Source organism: Lycium barbarum, chromosome 11 (genome assembly GCF_019175385.1).
Source record: "Lycium barbarum isolate Lr01 chromosome 11, ASM1917538v2, whole genome shotgun sequence".
In the NCBI taxonomy this organism is placed as follows: domain Eukaryota; kingdom Viridiplantae; phylum Streptophyta; class Magnoliopsida; order Solanales; family Solanaceae; genus Lycium; species Lycium barbarum.
The window spans coordinates 26,165,803-26,186,058 of NC_083347.1; the positions used below are offsets into that span (position 1 = coordinate 26,165,803).

The following is a 20,256-nucleotide window of genomic DNA, read 5'->3' on the forward strand; positions in this document are numbered from 1 at the left end:
TTTTCCATGTGAACCACAGGTGTGACTACTCAATCAACTAAAACTAACTTGTAAGCGAATTAAGTTGACTTTGCCCTCAGTTTCCGTCTTATATGGAGATGCTTATTTTGCTCTTTTCAAAACATCTTTTATTTGTTAAGCAAAACATTTTAGTACCCCCTATTCTCTTTTAGTAATAGTTTATGCCCCAAAAAGCATATTTGATCTTTAATGATGTTTAATGAATATTGCTAGCTAAAAGAGTTCCTTTCAAGAAATGAATTTCAAACATATCCTTGAAAAAAAATCTTGTCAAACATAATTTGTAATCTAAAATAGATATAACCCCTCCCTCTTCCTACCTTACAACACAAAAATGTTCAAGTAAGAATATCTTCCCAAGAAGGAAAGTAAGTTGAAAATTATAAATTGAATTACATATCAAAAGAACGTTTTATACTTCTCGCTATCTTCATAACAAAGTTATCACAATCTCCATTCAAATATATAATTGTCAAAGATAGCTAAGAAGCTAATCTCTTATTCCTCATTAAACAATTTCTTATACTCCAAACAAAAAGTACTCTATGAAATTCAGAATAAGAAGAAGGTACTCTAGAAAATTAGTAATTTACAAGATCTGTGAAGTTTCTAGTCCTAATAAACTAAAAATATAGAAAGCTAGTTAGAGAAATAGGGGTGAGGAAAAGAAGGTGAATATAAAAAAATAGGCAGGCATACCATACTTGAGCTGCATTCTGTGTTAACTTCAATCCCAACTAAACAGTCTTTGAACAGCCAAAAAGCGGTAACAAGTGGTACATCTCGCATAGGTAGATGTACCTGCTATTTCATCCATCCAACAACTCATTCAGAATCCTTGGCGTCTAGCTCGGAGATATAAATGTGTGGAGGAAATAGCACATACTAGATGAAGAACAGAACCTGCTGACTCTATATTTTGGATTTGTCACTGATTCAACATATAAACCAAGAGTGCTGCTACAAGACATGTCCCAATGTGTGCTTCCAGCTTATTTAAATCCAAAAAGACTACGAGGATCAATGGCTAAATCAACGACCGATTTGAGCTCATCCCAGTTTCCATCACTAAACAAATACTCCTGATCTTCAGCAGTACTTGTGTTCCATAAGCTTGAGTTTGATGATGCGAATGAAGATTGAAGCCTGGTAATTGGTTGGCTACTATTGTAATGAGTGCTTCTTTGATCAACTTGATAATTTCCTCCAGATACTGTGTAATTATTATTTTGTTCAAATGCCATCTTTCTAAAGTTGATATTATTGGAGCAATCATCACTGATTTCAGATTGAAGACTGCATGCCTTAGAACTTGCATCACCAAAACTTTGTTTAACAATGGGCTGCTGTTGCTTCCAATCTGGTGTGAATCTCTTGTAATTGGAAATCCTCTTGAATATTCTGCATAGCGTCCAAACTTCCTGCAGTTTATGATTTTTAAAGTGTTAATAAGATTCGATATATTAGAGAACTAATAAAAAGTACTGTAGCTGTATACTTGCTTGGCAATTTTCTTTCACTCTTTTTCCTTCTTTTTGCCAAGAGAATTAAAAGCAGCTTTGGTTAATGAGGTGATCCAATATCAATCTCCATCTAAGCATACTAAGCCATGAATTCCTTGAAGAAAGGAACTGGAATGTGGCTAAACTTAGAGGTATCCTTCCAGCAGCTATTATTTATAACTTATTGGATATTGATATAAATCCAGTCTGGACACTTGAAATGACAGGAGCTTTTACTTGTAAAACAGCTTGGCTAAAGCTGAGTAGGCAAAGAAATAGCTTTTTCACAATTTTCAAAAAATTTTCTTTTATGTTAAGCATATTGTATGCCAGGATTCTCACAGATGAAGTGAGATCCAAAATTTTGGTAGGTGATACCATCAATATGTTCATGTTGTAACCAAACATGAAAAGGCTCGATTTCAGAACAGGTGTGTTTTTTTCTTTCTTTCTTTTTTTTTTTTTTTTTGAAGGAAGCTGTTACACCTCGGAAAATCCCCCGTACATGCACAGTGAATAGGCTAACAGATGACGTAGCGTATATGATGTTTTGACGAGTAAGAAAAGGGTATTAGATGACCCTCAACGAGGTTTCAAAAGCATATGAAGCAAGGAAAGAAAGTTGCTAAGTAAAACGAACCATATGTTGTGTATCGGACAAAGAATAACGAGTAACGAATTGAGGATGATATAACGATGTCTTAGAGAAGTGTAATGATGTCCCTAAGATTGATATTGAGGTGTTAAATAAGTGCCAAGAAGGTTCCATAAGGATCGGAGATCAAAAGAGGCAACGAGAACAAAAATGGAATCACTGGGAGTTATACGGTCCAATCTACGGACCGTATAATTTCTACGGGCTGTAGAATTGGCCGTAAAAATTGGCAAGGGTAAGACCAGCCTCTGGACCAGATGTACGCCAGTACATACGGTCCGTATAAATAGTACGGACCGTATGTTGGTCCGTAGATTTTATACGGACCGTATGTTGGTCCGTATAATGGTCCTCGGCCAGCTTTTTATTTCACTTAAGGGATCATTTTTCTCATTCCATTTTAATTCATTCTCCACTCTCTCTCTCTCTAGAACACCCTAGAATATTCTCTAAACCCTTCAACCACAAGAACACCAAGGGAATCAAAGATCAACAACATCAATTACATGAAATCAAGTGTGTAGATTCAAGAAAAGCTTATCTTCTTCAAGGAAATTCAAGGAAGAGTGAAGTAGGGTTTTGGTGCTAAGGAGGCATCTTCCTTCAAGTCTTGTTCAACCATCATCCAAGGTGAGTTTTATGATCATTCCATGTGGCTTAAGGTATTGTAAAGCTAAAATGCATGAATTTTAGCAAAACATAGAAAATGGACCATTACTGAGTGAATAGTGACATAATTGGGAGATAGCTTGATTGAACCATGAATGTTGTTATACTATGATTATGAATGCGTTGTAAATGACATGTGGACCACGAGATAAGCATGATATATGAGAAAATACGTTAGCGAACCCAAAACCATAAATGTGGGAAAATAGAGAGAAATGGTGGATTTTGCCAAATGTGATCGAATGATGATTGTAACTTGATGTATTGTGGTTGTTGTTGGTAGTGTTGGGAGTTGAAATGGAACACGGGAAAAGTAGTATAAACAAAGGAAGTACTGTCCAAATTTCCTTAGAATTAGTAGCGCGTTCTTATGGCTCATTGACTAACGTTAGAACGACTCCTCATTTGAAGGTAACGACGCGATATTGAAGAAGAGCAAGTGAACGAGATTTAGCTAAGCAACCAAGGTATGTGAGGCTATCCCCTTCTTTCAAAGGCATGAATCTTATGTTACGATTTCATAAACTCTTTCATGACCTCCTTGTTGTCAGTAAAGCTAGAGTTCTACAATTCCAATGCATAATTCCTTTCTAGATGACCCGTAAATGTCTTTCAAACACCTGTAACCCTCCAACCAATGGTTTGCGATCTTGTAAGCTTTTATGATGACAATGATGAACATATTTTATTACAATGACAACGATGCCAAATATGAAAATGTTTTCTATGATGACTACGATGGGAATGATTTCACGCTAAAGGTTTCAAATCATGATTTCAATGATGATTTAAGAATGTCGAGCTGTTTCTTAATTCCTCAATTTTATTCACAGATGGATGACTACTTTAAGACTCCAAAGTACATGAGCTGACACCTTGCGAGATTTATGATTTAATTCTATGTTCTCCTAATGTCACTCTTCATTGATAGTCCCGCCTTATAATAGTTGTTCTTTCAAGGCGAGGCAAAGCTATGACGAGTAGTCCATAATTTATAATCGTAGGTTACCGACCTTACGTCACTCCGATGGAGATACAGTTTTTCCTTGGGTTCTCCTGCATGCTATGTATATGATATAAGTATATGATATGTATATGTACGATATGAAAATGTTTTCAGGGGAAGTGGGGAAAGGTGAGGCGCTATAGACGCATAGCTACCTGTACAGCTAGCATATCATGATTCCATCCCGGACGCGGGGTATATGGGTTATGGATCGAGCCGTACGTTCCTCGGCACTAACATAATATGATTATGGATCGGGCCGTACGTTCCACGAGGACGAATGTTCCAAAAGGGGGGAAGAGTGTTACACCTCGGAAAATCCCCCGTACATGCACAGTGAATAGGCTAACAGATGACGTAGCATATATGATGTTTTGACGAGTAAGAAAAGGGTATTAGATGACCCTCAACGAGGTTTCAAAAGCATACGAAGCAAGGAAAGAAAGTTGCTAAGTAAAACGAACCATACGTTGTGTATCGGACAAAGAATAACGAGTAATGAATTGAGGATGATATAACGATGTCTTAGAGAAGTGTAATGATGTCCCTAAGATTGATATTGAGGTGTTAAATAAGTGCCAAGAAGGTTCCATAAGGATCGGAGATCAAAAGAGGCAACGAGAACAAAAATGGAATCACTGGGAGTTATACGGTCCAATCTACGGACCGTATAATTTCTACGAGCCGTAGAATTGGCCGTAAAAATTGGCAAGGGTAAGACCAGCCTCTGGAACAGATGTACGCCAGTACATACGGTCCGTATAAATAGTACGGACCGTATGTTGGTCCGTAGATTTTATACGGACCGTATGTTGGTCCGTATAATGGTCCTCGGCCAGCTTTTTATTTCACTTAAGGGATCATTTTTCTCATTCCATTTTAATTCATTCTCCACTCTCTCTCTCTAGAACACCCTAGAATATTCTCTAAACCCTTCAACCACAAGAACACCAAGGGAATCAAAGATCAACAACATCAATTACATGAATCAAGTGTGTAGATTCAAGAAAAGCTTATCTTCTTCAAGGAAATTCAAGGAAGAGTGAAGTAGGGTTTTGGTGCTAAGGAGGCATCTTCCTTCAAGGCTTGTTCAACCATCATCCAAGGTGAGTTTTATGATCATTCCATGTGGCTTAAGGTATTGTAAAGCTAAAATGCATGAATTTTAGCAAAACATAGAAAATGGACCATTACTGAGTGAATAGTGACATAATTGGGAGATAGCTTGATTGAACCATGAATGTTGTTATACTATGATTATGAATGCGTTGTAAATGACATGTGGACCACGAGATAAGCATGATATATGAGAAAATACGTTAGCGAACCCAAAACCATAAATGTGGGAAAATAGAGAGAAATGGTGGATTTTGCCAAATGTGATCGAATGATGATTATAACTTGATGTATTGTGGTTGTTGTTGGTAGTGTTGGGAGTTGAAATGGAACACGGGAAAAGTAGTATAAACAAAGGAAGTGCTGTCCAAATTTCCTTAGAATTAGTAGCACGTTCTTATGGCTCATTGACTGACGTTAGAACGACTACTCATTTGAAGGTAACGACGCGATATTGAAGAAGAGCAAGTGAACGAGATTTAGCTAAGCAACCAAGGTATGTGAGGCTATCCCCTTCTTTCAAAGGCATGAATCTTATGTTACGATTTCATAAACTCTTTCATGACCTCCTTGTTGTCAGTAAAGCTAGAGTTCTACAATTCCAATGCATAATTCCTTTCTTTATGACCCGTAAATGTCTTTCAAACACATGTAACCCTCCAAGCAATGGTTTGCGATCTTGTAAGCTTTTATGATGACAATGATGAACATATTTTATTACAATGACAACGATGACAAATATGAAAATGTTTTCTATGATGACTACGATGGGAATGATTTCACGCTAAAGGTTTCAAATCATGATTTCAATGATGATTTAAGAATGTCGAGTTGTTTCTTAATTCCTCAATTTTATTCACAGATGGATGACTACTTTAAGACTCCAAAGTACATGAGCTGACACCTTGCGAGATTTATGATTTAATTCTATGTTCTCCTAATGTCACTCTTCATTGATAGTCCCGCCTTATAATAGTTGTTCCTTCAAGGCGAGGCAAAGCTATGACGAGTAGTCCATAATTTATAATCGGAGGTTACCGACCTTACGTCACTCCGATGGAGATACAGTTTTTCCTTGGGTTCTCCTGCATGCTATGTATATGATATAAGTATATGATATGTATATGTACGATATGAAAATGTTTTCAGGGGAAGTGGGGAAAGGTGAGGCGCTATAGACGCATAGCTACCTGTACAGCTAGCATATCATGATTCCATCCCGGACGCGGGGTGCCCGGACGCGTATTATGATTATGGATCGGGCCGTACGTTCCTCGGCACTAACATGTTATGATTATGGATCGGGTCGTACGTTCCTCGACACTAACATTGTAATGATATGAGGATCGGGCTGCACGTTCCGCAGCAAAGTATTATTAAGCATGCATGGATCCGCCTTAAGAGGCAAGCAGATATCAGTTATTTTCTTGTTCTCCTTTACTGTATTACTCTTACCATATCTACTGATGCATGCCTTACATACTCAGTATACTGTTCGTACTGACATCCTTTTCTTTGGATGCTGTGCTCATGCCCACAGGTAGACAGGGAGACGGTGCAGACCCGTAGGAGCCATCTGCAGGTTTACAGGAGCCCTCCATTACTCCGGAGGTGCTATTCGGTTGATCCTTTTGTGTATATGGGTGTATGTTATCCAATAGAGGCTCGTAGATGCTAGATGTGGGTTATGTGGTTCCACGATATGGATAGTATGTATGTGTATAAGTATATCGAAACATGTTCCTGCATTAAAGCAGTATATTTTTGTAATGAAAAATCCGATACTTCTTATAGTTGACAGGAAATCGATGAATGATGGTTAAATAGGTTAAGGAAATGGTAGTACGAGCGGTGCTCGGTGGTTAGCCCCGGGTACCCGTCGCGGCCCTCAGCTGGGTCGTGACAGAAGCTTCAAGTATCTTGGGTCCGTAATACAAGGGGACGGGGAGGTTGATGACATCTCACATCGTATTAAAGCAGGGTGGATGAAATGGAGGCTCACCTCCGGGGTGCTTTGCGATAAGCGGGTGTCGCCTAGGCTGAAAGGTAGGTTCTACAAAGTGGTGGTTAGACCAACATTATTTTTAGGGGAAGAATGCTGGCCAGTAAAGAACGCCCACGTTCAAAAGATGAAGGTAGCGGAGATGAGAATGCTCAAATGGATGTGTGGGCATACTAAGAGAGATATGATTAGAAATGAAGTTATACGGGAAATGGTCGGAGTGGCCTCCGTGGCGGACAAGATGAGAGAAGCAAGATTGAGATGGTTTGGGCATGTGAAGAGGAGTGAGGATGCACCAGTTAGGAGGTGTGAGAGATTAGCGGTCGCAGATGTTAGGAGAGGTAGAGGTAGGCCGAAGAAGAATTGGGGGAGGTGATTAGACAAGACATGGCACAACTTGAGCTGACTGAGGACATGACCTTAGATAGGAAGATTCGAGATAGAAGATTAGGATAGAAGGTTAGTAGGAAGTTGAGTTTTGTCGCGTTGTGTGTGCGAGAGGGGGCGGGGGGTGGGGACTAGCCTTTTCCACCTCCTTTTCTCCTTCTTTTTTTTCTAATATTTTTTTAATTTTTTAGTGATATCTAGGTATCGCGTAGAGTATTATCCTTATGTGTGTATTACTATGTGTTGCTCCATTTATTTTCTGCCTTGGTATTTTGCTGCCTGCATTGACTATGTTTTTAGCGGAAGGTCTATCGGAAACAACCTCTCTACCCCAAAAAGGTTGAGGTAAGGTCTGCGTACATCCCACCCTCCTCAGACCCCACTTTGTGGGATTACACTGGGTTGTTGTTGTTGTTGTTTTTTGGAAAATGTTGTGGCATTATAGCGAGGCTGGTTATATCAGACAGCTTATTATGAGTTAGGTCGTTAATTAAGCTATATAATGACAGTCCATGCAACTTTTTTACGATGTCTTCAGTTCTTCACTTAGAAATATTTTGGAGATAGCTGCCAGGTTTGAGAATGTCCATATGTCAGGCAGGTTTATTATACATCAGGTATGCAAATACATGACTATCTTTTTTATTAGTCAGTTTCTAAAGTTTCAAGTTCCTTAGTCATGGACTGAAATGTGTACCAGTGGAAAAGGAACAACAGGTAATTAGTAGTCAACTTGTTAGTGAGATAAACTTGAGGAAGGACTGTTAAAACTTAATATAGATGTCTTTAGTAAAGGAAACCCAAGAAGTTTGGTATCCTAAGGGATACTAGAGCTTCTTTTCTATCGACATATGCTCAGTATTGTGGTCAATGTAGTAACATATGGTTGAGGCCAAAGCCATTTAAAAGGAATGAAGGTTGAACCAACAGGGGCAGATTAATGTGATAGTTGAATATGACTCTCAACGGATAGTCAACATGATTAAGAACAAAATGAAACCACCTGGGCAGATCAGACACATCATTGAATTCTCAGGCAAGGAAAGGTTCAATTCTGTTCACACCTTTCGAAAGGGTAACATGATAGCTCATCAACTAGCTAATCGGGGGAGAGAGTTTGAAAGATCAAGTCATGTTTGACGAACTCATGTCCTTGCCTTGAAGGTTGATCAAGATGTCATTTCCAGTTTCAGACCTCGACCAAGGAAGAACCATTATTAATGATGTTATTACGATATAGAGCTCAATTTTGTGTAGTTCTCACAATATTGTGTATAACATCCTTCTGTAAAATTCTAAGCATACAAAACGTAATGGAGGAGTCCTCCCAACTTAGGCAAATATCTTTTGAGCAAATGTATATCCCGATGAGTTCTGTCATTTTTCTTCATGTTTAGAGGCTAAGCTAAGGTTTATGTCCTCCTCCGTGTACTAGTTCTTTTTGTAATTATCCATAGGTTGGGGGAATTGCCTAACCTCCCACCAGGGTGGTCGTTTTGATTGAAAACAAGACTGACATCCCAAATGATATATATTATCATGGACTTAAGTTGTACACACCAACAATATAATGAAACTTTTACACTATCAATGTAATTTAACCTGTTATAACAAGTTATTCACCGTTTATTCAATTGTACAATCAATGTTATTAGAGAGAGTTACTTGAAATTACTTTTTAGTGATTTAATTATATAAAATGTGTTTTACACCATTAGTGCATGAAATTTGAATTAGCCTCGATCGAGTTTAACTTATATATACTGACGGTGTAAGACCTTTTACAGTGTCATCATGTTGCATGCTTTTACTTGTTGTAGCAAATAATCTACTATGTTTTCAAGATTAAAAATCTCACTTTTTGATAAAGTATTTATGTATATAAATTTTATTTGCATTATCAGGGACGTACATTAGTTTTAACTCTTTAACTAGAATACATTGTCATAGTTAAACTCTCCAAGAAAATGCTAAATTCAAGTGAGGGAGTGGATAAATGAGTCTGCTAATTCTTCTCATTCACTTCCAGTCCCACATACTATAATTACATCAAAATTCAAGAAAAGAAAACAAGAATTTGACATAGAATATCTATTAATTACCACCACAAGCAGAAAATAAGAGAGAAAATCTTACAGCTTCATGAGCAATGTTGTTGGGATTGGGCTGGTGGGCATTTGAAGTAGTGTTCCATGTAGGTGGGAGACGAAACTCATGCATCATCCAATCAGTTTTAGTTCCTTTGCCAGCACTTCCCCTATAATATACTAATGATTTCTTCAGCCCAATGCACTCACTTTGTGATGTAGTAATAGTAGTAGTAGAATAAACAGGCTTGTCAATTCCTGTTGCTTTCCAAAAACCAGATCCTGTTACTCTATTTGGTCTTACACTGTTTTTGTACTTTCTCCCTCTCATGCTGAAGAAATACCATTCCTTGTTATCCCCTACTGTGCCCATCACTTCTTCATACAAATTATTACACCCAAAAGTTAGAAAAAACAACCAACAATTTTCTTACAAACATATTTGAAATGGAAAATAGAACTTCAAACATTTACATATATGAAAATAGTAGATTTGTTCTTTGGATATGAAAAATCACGATGTGGTGATATAACACAAAAGTTTCTCCCAAAAGTGGAACAGGTGTTAGAAGTGCATGTGATTGATTCATGATCCATGAATCTAAAAAAGATGGTTGAGGTTTGGAACAATTGTAAAACAATAATTCTTGAATTTATTGTGGATTCTTGATTGGTGTTTACTTACTACAGCGCAAAGCCAAATCTCTTTGGTTTATAAGATTCAACAGGTTTATCGCTCTTAGAAAGTGAAAATTCATAATAGGCATATGAAAATTATTGTATGTCAAATAACAACGATTGTATGTCAAGTGTTGATTTCAAAAGATGGAATATCTAATGTTTTTTCACCTTACAGAACTTGTTGGATTGTTGTGAGGAACAAATGAGGTACTTTGGGAGAAGCTATTTGTTGTCGAGTCATCTTATTGGAAAGACAAGAGCATCTCTTTCTTTTTTATTGGTTAAAAGGACAAACTAATACTACATATTAATAATCAAGAGCATCTCTCAATATTAAAAGTTTTATATGTGAAATGAGTTTTCAGGAAACTGTTTGATTTTAGCAAAATTGGCTTTCCGGGGTAGCGATTCACTTTGTACGTTTGCTGAGCAGACCACTCAGGTATTTTAGAAAAAGGAAGGGAAATTATCACCCCGAGTTAGGCAGGAAAAGAATAGTTATATGGATTGGTTGAAATGCTTGAAATACAACATTGTTTTTTTTTTTTTTTTTTTTGGGGGGGGGGGGGGGGGGGGTTTGATACCGTTGGCACTAGATTCAATGGATTAGTGCACCCTTCAATTATTTGATTCTACTCTTTGAAGAAAAAAATCACGATGTACACCTGAACGATCATTATAGGATTTATTAATTTCGAACGACACGACAGATTCTTCTCTGTCGCACTCTGCATTTGGTAAAGTTATTTTCCTTGGTAATAAAAATAATAATGACTAGAAAATAATAATTGTTGAGTAGTCACACTCAATAATACTGTAAAATACAAGATTCCATCAGAACAATTATTTATTTCAATTCAGTGATTCTCGTCTTCTTCTTTTTTTCAAGAAAAAAAAAAGGAAAAAAAAAGATTGGGGTAGTGAGAAATGACAAGAAGATATTGGAATACAATTTAAAAGAGATGATGGAAGCAAGAGTTCATTTTGGTCATGATACTAAAAAATGAAATCCTAAAACCACCTACTTGGTAAGGATATTCATATTACAAACTTTACTAGAGCTATTCGTCTTTTATCAGAAGTTTGTGATTTAGTCTTTGACACAACAAGAAGGGGAAAATAATTCTTAATTATTGGTACCATATATGTATATGGACCTAATTTTCCAATATATTGACCGTGATTATTATGGATAGTTACAAGTAGTTGTCTAGGTGACTTGATAGCTATGATCTTTTTTTTTTTATAATAAATTACTTCCTCCACTTCAATTTATGTCTTATCTTTTTTTAGTTTATTTATAAAAGAATATATCTTTTCCATATTTTTCTTTTGAATTTCATCATTTTCATTTTAATGACACCCTATTATAGAAATGACGTGACATTTTTAAGATCAAAAGATTCAAAAGGTATTTATAATATGTTAATATATCTTTAATTTAAAACTACATGATTCAAAAGAAAAAAAAAATTGTTCCTTCTTGAATTTCCAAGACACATAAGATAAACTAAGTAGTATAGTTAAACTCTTACTTCTTACCCTATGTTTCAATTTGTTTGTCTTGCTTTGCTTTTTAGTTTGTTTAAAAAAAAAAATCTCTTTCCTAATTTGGCAACACTATAACTACAACATCCCACATAACATATATAAGACCAAAAAATTCAAGAATATTTTGGTACATTATACATATCTTTAATTTAAAACCACAAGATTCAAGTGTCTTATTTATTTTGTTAAACTCAAATTGAAACGTAGGAGTATTTTTTTTTTCTAACACACTCAAGCAAAATTCTAATGATAGATCAAGATTATTCATTATGTTATAATAGACACAGTATTTATATCAGTCAAAACGAAAAATTGTGCTGTCTTGTTTGAATTAGCTACTTGAGGTATGAAGAGAACTTGGTCAACGACAATGGCAACGTCTCTTTCTAATTGTCTTTTTTAAGATTTTTTCTATGATTCCTACAACTTTGGGGCCATGTCCTTGGTCTATAATTGTTGCAGGAAAAGGTCAAGCAAATAAACATCCTACACAAACCAAATCTATCTAAAAGTAGTCACTTTCTTGGTGCAGTGATGAATTTCGTATGTAGTCAAAACATGTTCACATAAGAAGAAACATAGGGATTAATATTGATCATAATAGACACACATTTAAATTTGCAAACATGTTTTGAACTTCTCATTTTATCCTTAATGAGAAGTTATTATAACCTCACAAGTTTATATAAGATCACAAATTTCGACAGTTTTATAATTACACAATAATGTTATGACATTTAAAATAAAAAATTTCAAAAGTCTATATCACATAAATTGAATAGCGGAAATAATGGATTTGTTCGCATAGGGTTTTTCTAGATGAGTTTTTTTTCTTTTGCCAAAGGAACCCTTTAGGTGCGTACAAGGTAAACCCCGCTCCAGTGTAACAACCCGCAAACCACACATGAGAGGTAAATCGCACTAGACAAGCCCTGTGCAACAAGATCGATCGAGAAAGCATATAGAGGTTTTCAAACCAGAGATCTCCTCCGTTTGGGAGATCACCTGTTCAACCAGCTCGGCCTCCCTTCTCGATGAGATGTTGTTCAACCTTAGAACCTCTAACTATGTAAACATGAAACTTTACTGTGCGTAGTGCTTAGGGTACCTAATTGTTCAAAACTTTATTAAGTAAATAAAATTAAAGGTGTGCGAAATCAAAGAAAATTAAGTCTCTTTTTTTCAAAAAAAAAAAAAAATTGTCGTAAGAAAGTCATTTATGGGATTTGATTACTAAAAAAATATTTTGAAGAAAACATTTTCTTTGATGGAAAGAAAATGACGCACCACACTGATAGGCGGAATTTATTTTGCTTACAACTGCTTTAACTTTTAACTTTATATTACTTGCTTCAAATTAAATTAGACATTACTATTAATTTTTACCACTCAAAATTTCATCCAATTAATTAACACTCATCAATTTGCAAATAACATTATCAATCTTTAGTATAATTTTTTGAAAATTATTTTTTACTCATAGGCCAAGCAAACACCGAAGAATACTTTTCAAAAAAATAATTCCATAAATTTTCTAAAAATATATTTTCCTTACAAAAAAGAAGACCTGATCGATCATACCAAACACACTCATCCATAGAAGTTTACCTTTCATGCATGTCACATGAATTTATAATCGAAGTAGATGAGGTAGAGCCGTAGAGGGTTCACGAGGCGAGTTCAGGATTTCAAGAGGATGAGTTCACCTTGAATTTTTTTTTAAAAAAAAAGACGCAAAAGTGCATTTAGTAGGGTTCGATCCCACAATTTTAAGGGATTAAACCAAATACGTACTTAACCAATGCTCCACTTGATCTAGTTTGACCATGTGTTCCTTCAGTTAATATTAGATATATTTTAAGGATTATATATATAATATAACGAGTTTAGTCAGGTGACCATGTGTTCACCTGACCCATTTTTAATAGATAGATTCGCCCCTGGTTCACATAATATAATTGAGTAAATAACAATTAATGTTTTGTCGAAAGTGGGTATTTTTGCTTATAGCTGGATAACGGATGATGGTAGACTCATAAGGAAATTCTACATGAGTGTGATCGACACAACACTATATAAAAAAAAATACGAACTTCGTTATTAATCCGTCGCTAAGGAATTTTTTTAATGATCTATTGCTAAATACATAGAAATTTATTATTTAGCTACAAAATTTATCCATCATTAATCCCCATTTTTCTAGTAGTGAAAACTGATAAACTAGCACAATTAGCCCTCTTGGCTAATTTAGAGCGGAAGTAAGTATTTAAAACCTAGTTTCGAGCAGCGAAAGATCCAATAATTTAGCATTCTTTTCAATCACTGCATAGACACAATATAATGTCTTACTTTAAGAGGAGGCTCTTGAGTTCAGTTGATTTGTTTTAATACAGCATCAATGTTATGATGTCTGAGTTAAAAGAATAAGTTCTAAAATATATTTATTTGTAGTTGTTTTTCGCGCCCTCAATATATTGGGATCTATTAAACCTACGATTCATGTATAGTTGGATCCGTCACTAGTTTCGACTATGCTACAATTAAGCTTTGTTTTCTCAGTTGTCCTATATATATAAACGTATTATCATCAAGGATCAAGCTTTTCTAAGTATTTGACCTTCTTATCATCTTGAAGGTTACAAACATAAAAAAGATTTGTTAATCTGAAAAGATGTGACAAAAAAATAAAGTCTTCTCCTGGTAAACATGAACCATGCGGCTTGTGAAATTTTTTAAAAATTCTATTTAATTAATATCTTTCTATGTAACCGAAAAAACAAAATTACTCAAGGATCAAGGTTTTCAGTCTAGTACTGACAAGTAAAAAGTATATTTAGGCATGTATTTTCTGCTAGACCATCTAATTTTGGCAGAAATCATCTTGAGTAGATCAAAGGTGTATTCATGATTTTCAAGTTCATAAGTTTCTATAGAGATTTCGAGTTAATATATGCAAAAAAGTTTTAGAGATTTACTGGATTTAATTTCTTAATATATACATATAAGATCTGAACATAAACTATTGGATTCACTTGAACCATTAATTACTAAGTAGAAGTAGATCCATAGGCCTTTGAACATAGACTTCATGTGAAAAAGGTAACATAAAATAACTTGTATATATACTCACTTGGAAGATCCCAAGGATCATGTTTGTAGATATCAACCTCTTTGATGAGATCAATTTTGATCTTTTTGTTTTCAACTTTGCGTCGAAGATAAAATCCCACAAGCTCTTCATCTGTAGGATGAAATCGAAAACCTGGAAGCATCATTTTTTCTTCTTCATCACTTTTGTTCTTACCTTCAGCTATACTTTCCACTTCCATTGCTTCAGTTTTATCTGCTCTCTTTTCACTCATTTTAATTATCACACTAGCTAATGCATGGATATCTTATAGAGTTTTTAGCTAATAAGACAAATAAGAAAATAAAATAATAATAGGAGAAAGACAAGTATAAATAATGAGAAAGGTCCTGAGATGGTAGTTGCTAATTTGGTCAAAGACAGCGAAACTTAATTGGCCTATTTCGCTTTGTTGATTATTCAAAATAGACTATATAGAACTATTCTGCCGATTTCATTTTATATGAAAGATGTTTGACGGAATTTTCTTTAAAATTTATGGTCTTAATATGCCCAGAAAATTTCTGACTAACATTATGTCACATTAAGACTTAAATGAAAATTTTAACACTACAACAAAATATGCTTTTAGCGGCAATTAATTTGCGGCAATAACTTAATTGCGGCTAATTATATTCTAGAATCAATTATTACCGGTAATACCAAACTGTAGCCCTAACAATAAATGCTGTAACCAATTGCTGGTAAATGTTTTTGTGACAACAACTATTGCCGCCAAAAGAAAAATATATTGCCACTAAAAGCCTCTTTTGGTGTAGTGATAGTTTGATTTTTTTCTAATATACATAAATGTATTAATCTTTTTAAGTACAACTTAAAAAGGAAAGTGTGTAATTAAGGAATGCTTGATAAAGGTTTAAGTAATTTATGAGACTTAGGTGCACAATTGGAAGGTCTAGATTTAAATTCTATTAAAGTATGATATTTTTCCAATTAAATAATATTATCATTTAACTGTTCCGCATACATTGGAATTCTAATTAAGTGACTATGAATTCCCTCAGTTCCATAATACGTGTCTTTTTCCCTTTGGAACGTTGCAAATATTTTCCATCCCACTTAATTAAGATATAAACACATAGGGTTATAAATAGCTCCTTTGGTCCCTCAGATACATGCAAATTCTAATTTTGTTCCTTGTGATATCTGACAAAATATTATATTTAACCTTCAGTTACTTGAAATGTGTTCTTTTTGTCCCTTGCCTATGAATATTCACAAATCTTCTGGATTATTAACCGTTCTACCATTTTTTTTTTTTTTTGTTCTACCATTTAATGACTCATGCGTTATGTTAAACTTGTATTCTTACTCTTAACGAGGGCATTATACTTCTAAAATAGTCCAAATATAACAAAAAAAATTATGTAAAAGGACCAAAGCCCACATGTTAAACTGAAGGTTAAAAAAGTGTTTGAGTCATAATCACAAGAAACAAGATCAAATTTATTAATACATATATTCATTTGGAATAAAATTATTTGTGTTCACGTGAATAAATAGACCATACGGTAGATCCGTCCTGCCTGAATACTAAAACTCATACTCAATTTTCTTTTAAAATTTGTGCCAAAATAGAAGTGTACGATATAAGTTTTGAGGGGATCGAGTACCTGTTAATGTCAAATTTTCGGCGTCCCTCAATATATAGATTTTTTTTTAAAAAACTGAAATTACAAAAGCTGAAGTCATAAAAGGGCTATGATGATGCATTCATTACGTGGAGAATTTGGAAAGGTAAAAGACATGTCACATTTTTTTTTTTGAAAGTTAGGGTTTTTAGTTCTGATGATAAAATAAAGCGTGGTAGTCCACCAGTGTGGGCATACCATTGACCGGGACAATCCAAAATTGGAAAAAAGAAAAAGAAAACTCAAAGTCTTTTGCGATAATTGCAAGAGGTCAAGTACATTGGAGAAGGGAAAAAAGAAAAAACAAAAAAGAAAAAAGAAAAAAGAAAAAAAGTCAGTATTATGTCTGGAAGATACACATTCACCAATTCGTAACACCCAAAATCCAACAGAAAGAAGTAATATGTTGGCCCCCAATGTGGACCTAATGACTTCTATCTACAAGTCAAGCCAGATATTTCTTCTCATTTTTACTTAGCTGCTAGTTGCTACTTACTCCTTCTGTTTCATTTTATTACTCCTTCTGTTTCATTTTACTTGGCTTTATACTAAAAATAATTTTCCTCTTTACTTGTCCATTTAACAAATTAAGTGAGATTTATTATTTTCTTTGAATATTGATCTTATCATTAAGTAACAATATAAGAAATAGTAGTCAAATTTAGATTTCAAAGCATAAATAATCAGGATAATTTAGTAAAATAAATCCTAATAAATAATTTTTCTGGAGGAGAGTGTTAAGTCAACAAAAGCAAATAAAATGGAACGGAGGGAATATTTGTATTCGTCTGCTTTTTTTTTCTTTTAACTCCTGATGGTTTATGAATAAAAATAGACAAAAAGTTGGAAGTACTAACAAGATTGATGTCAATATGTCGGATTTGCGTATTGTTTTGAGAAGTATCTTATTTGAATATTACCGTTAGTTTTTTTTTTTTTTTTTCTAGTGTTGGGGAGTTATTTTGCTAATTCCACGCTCCTCACAAGCGTGGTTCTCATGATTTTCTTTTGCCACATCAGTAAAATTGACGTCACATAAGGAAGATTAAAGGTAAGAAGCGTTTATTATGTGTGTGTTAACTACAACAACAACATACCCATTGTAATCCCCACAGGTGGATCTGAGTAGGGTAAGATGTACACAAATTTTACCTTTACTTTTGTAAAGATATACAGAGGTTGTTTCCGATAAACTCTCTGTTCATGTGTGTTGACTATGTAGAGGTATTTTTCTTTTAGTTAATCCATCCACTCAGACTTTCACCTCCTGTGATAATTAATAAGATTTTTGGCCCTGATTTCTTGCAAATTATTCAAACAAAAGCTACATAGGATGGGGGCCGGGCTTAATACCTAACCAACCTCCAAAATACAAACAAGGTTATACAAAAGAAAGGGAAGAAGGCAGTATTTAGTTGGGTTAATTAGGGGGCCGGCTTTAAAATATGGTGCAAGTTAAGGTGTCAATTTATGCATTAAGGTTATCTTTCTCTTTAATCTTAACTGATTTCTTTTTATTTTCAAGTCATCGTGTGTGAAATTTCACGTGTTTTGATCTTTTGACTGGTTACGGATGAAGTTTCTAATAGACACATTATGAACCGGTGGCCAATAAGTCATGACTTTAATTTAGATGTCTAAATGAAAATTTTTGAAAAATTTAGAAGGTCGTTTACATATATTAACTCACTTCTAGTGGAAGGATCTCCATATATGTTATGACCAAGTTCATACCTGCTAGAAGATAGAGAAATAATTTGCATGGGTTGAAAAAAGCTTCGGTAATAATTTGCATGGGTTGAAAAAAGCTTCGGTTTGTTGACATTTTTAATGTTGTGGACTACTAACCAAAATTTCTGAAGATCCCCACAAAAATATATGGATGCTGTCGTCCTTCATGCAACCCTAGAAGGTCATCAGAAAAATCCTAATTTAATGAGCTCACATCTTGAGTCATATTTAATGGGGGGAAAAATAGAACTGATTCAAACTGGAAATTGAATATATTTGGCAAAAGGGAACGTGGTTCATCTTGTACCACCAAAAGATTAATAAGCAACTAATGCTAGAAAGTTTCTAAGAGCATTTAATTTCCACGAAGAGACTTGGAGCCAATTTCATTTAGAGCCTCTTTGGAAAGCCACCTGGTAATTGGAATTGGTGTAATTACTACCCTAGTAATTACACAGTCTAGTAATTACACAGTATTGCAATTACAATGACTTGTTTGTTTGTCATAATGTAATTACAGTGTAATTACAAGCGTGTTGTTTGGTTGCACAAGTGTAATTACACAGTTAGTTTAATTTAAAAATAACATTTGATTATAAAAAAAATTAAAATTAATATTTAAAAAATATGTGCCTTTATAAATGATATTAAATTAGTTATTTAATAATACATTGTTTCTTGAAAATATGTCAATTAACAATCATATATTTGTAACTAATATTGTAAAAAATAATTGATATATAATTTCAAATTAATAATATTTTAATGTTAATTGATTATAAAACTTAAAAGCATACCTTTTTTGTGAGAACATCATGGGATTAGATGTTTGACAAAAAAAGAATATTTATAAATATAATGCCATAACATTATTCAAATGTTTGACAAAATTCTATCAACTGTAAGTGAAAAATAAACAGCATGCAATGTGAAATAACAAGTCAATAGTACTAAAGCAAATATTTTTAGAATCGAAAATATAACCCAAATTCAAAATCCAAAAGAAAAAAAATTAACATAATACTCTTATGTCAAATTCCAATGTTACATAAGTAAGTCTCAACGTAACATAAGTAAATACTCCTATAATTCAAAAGAAAGGGAAAATATAAGCCTATAACCTCATTCACAACGAAATTCTACTTTGATAACGTCACTTATTATATGTCAAGTTTGTTAATGACTCATTCTTTCTAATATTAAGAGATGTAGTTTCAAAAATTAGAATATTAACACGGTTATGCTAAATGAATAAATAAAAACTGAAAAAAAATACAAGCAATTATATGGAACCACAAAAAGTAAAGGTTGGGAATGAGAAGAAAGGAAATGAAATATAAATACTATAAAAATAAAAATTAATTAAAAAGTAAAAATAAAAAATAAATTAAATAATAGAAATAAAAAATAAATCAGAAAAGAGAAGAAATTAAAATAAAATAAAAAATAAATTAAATAATAGAAATAATAAATAAATTAAAAAAGAAAGGAAATTAAAATAAAATTAAAAAGAAATAAACTAAAAGGTAAACCTGTAATTATAGGGTGTAATTACACCCAATGCTCAGCACACCCCCCCCCCCCCCCCCCCCCCGAGAATTGGAGATTGTAATTACACCCTCTCAATTACACTCAATTCCCAATTAACTGTGTAATTACCTGGTCAAACAAACAGGCCAAACTGTGTAATTACACCCAATTCCAATTACCTGGGTGGTTTTCCAAACAGGCCCTTAATATATGTTAGTAATGTTTTTATTGAAAAAAGAGTAGTTAGCATTTTGCACATGTAATGTACATCAGTCTTTGATTTGCATCCTATTTTTGTCATTTTACAATTTGCTCCTTCTGTAAGCAAATATAAGCCCATCGAGTTTTCAAAAAGAAAACAAAAGAAATTAAATCGCCCATACTAATTAGGTTCATTTGTTTCTATTCATACTAAGATTGTCTGAATTTAAATATTCATCTGAATATTAAGATGATGTATTAAGATCCGAATATAAAATAATTAAAACTGTTTATTTTTCAATATTTGAATGTACAAAATTTGTCTTTATTCTCTCTCA

At 33.9% G+C, this 20,256-nt stretch overlaps 1 protein-coding gene across 2 annotated transcripts; it reads right to left on the reverse strand.

The window, feature by feature from the left end:
* Window positions 1-413: 413 nt before the first annotated feature.
* On the reverse strand, window positions 414-15,084 carry LOC132619291 (transcription factor JUNGBRUNNEN 1-like). Of its 2 annotated transcripts, none has more exons than XM_060334239.1 (3): window positions 14,808-15,084; window positions 9,495-9,820; window positions 414-1,442 (listed from the first exon to the last, which is right to left on the reverse strand). In XM_060334239.1, exons 1-3 carry the CDS (start codon window positions 15,037-15,039, stop codon window positions 1,014-1,016), a joined length of 987 nt encoding a protein of 328 aa, XP_060190222.1. In that variant the 5' UTR covers window positions 15,040-15,084; the 3' UTR covers window positions 414-1,013. The 2 variants fall into 2 exon arrangements, with proteins under 2 accessions (XP_060190222.1, XP_060190221.1); XM_060334238.1 differs by having other exon boundaries at window positions 9,495-9,823.
* Window positions 15,085-20,256: the final 5,172 nt, after the last annotated feature.

Bases quoted from the DNA above. Each gene is read 5' to 3' on its own strand.
- LOC132619291 (XM_060334238.1), bottom strand. From the start codon at position 15,039: ATGAGTGAAAAGAGAGCAGATAAAACTGAAGCAATGGAAGTGGAAAGT. The intron at 9,824-14,807 runs GTGAGTATATAT...ATTTGTATGAAG, and splicing joins TGATCCTTGGGATCTTCCAA to AAGTGATGGGCACAGTAGGG. The intron at 1,443-9,494 runs GTAAGATTTTCT...CATAAACTGCAG, and splicing joins ACAACATTGCTCATGAAGCT to GAAGTTTGGACGCTATGCAG.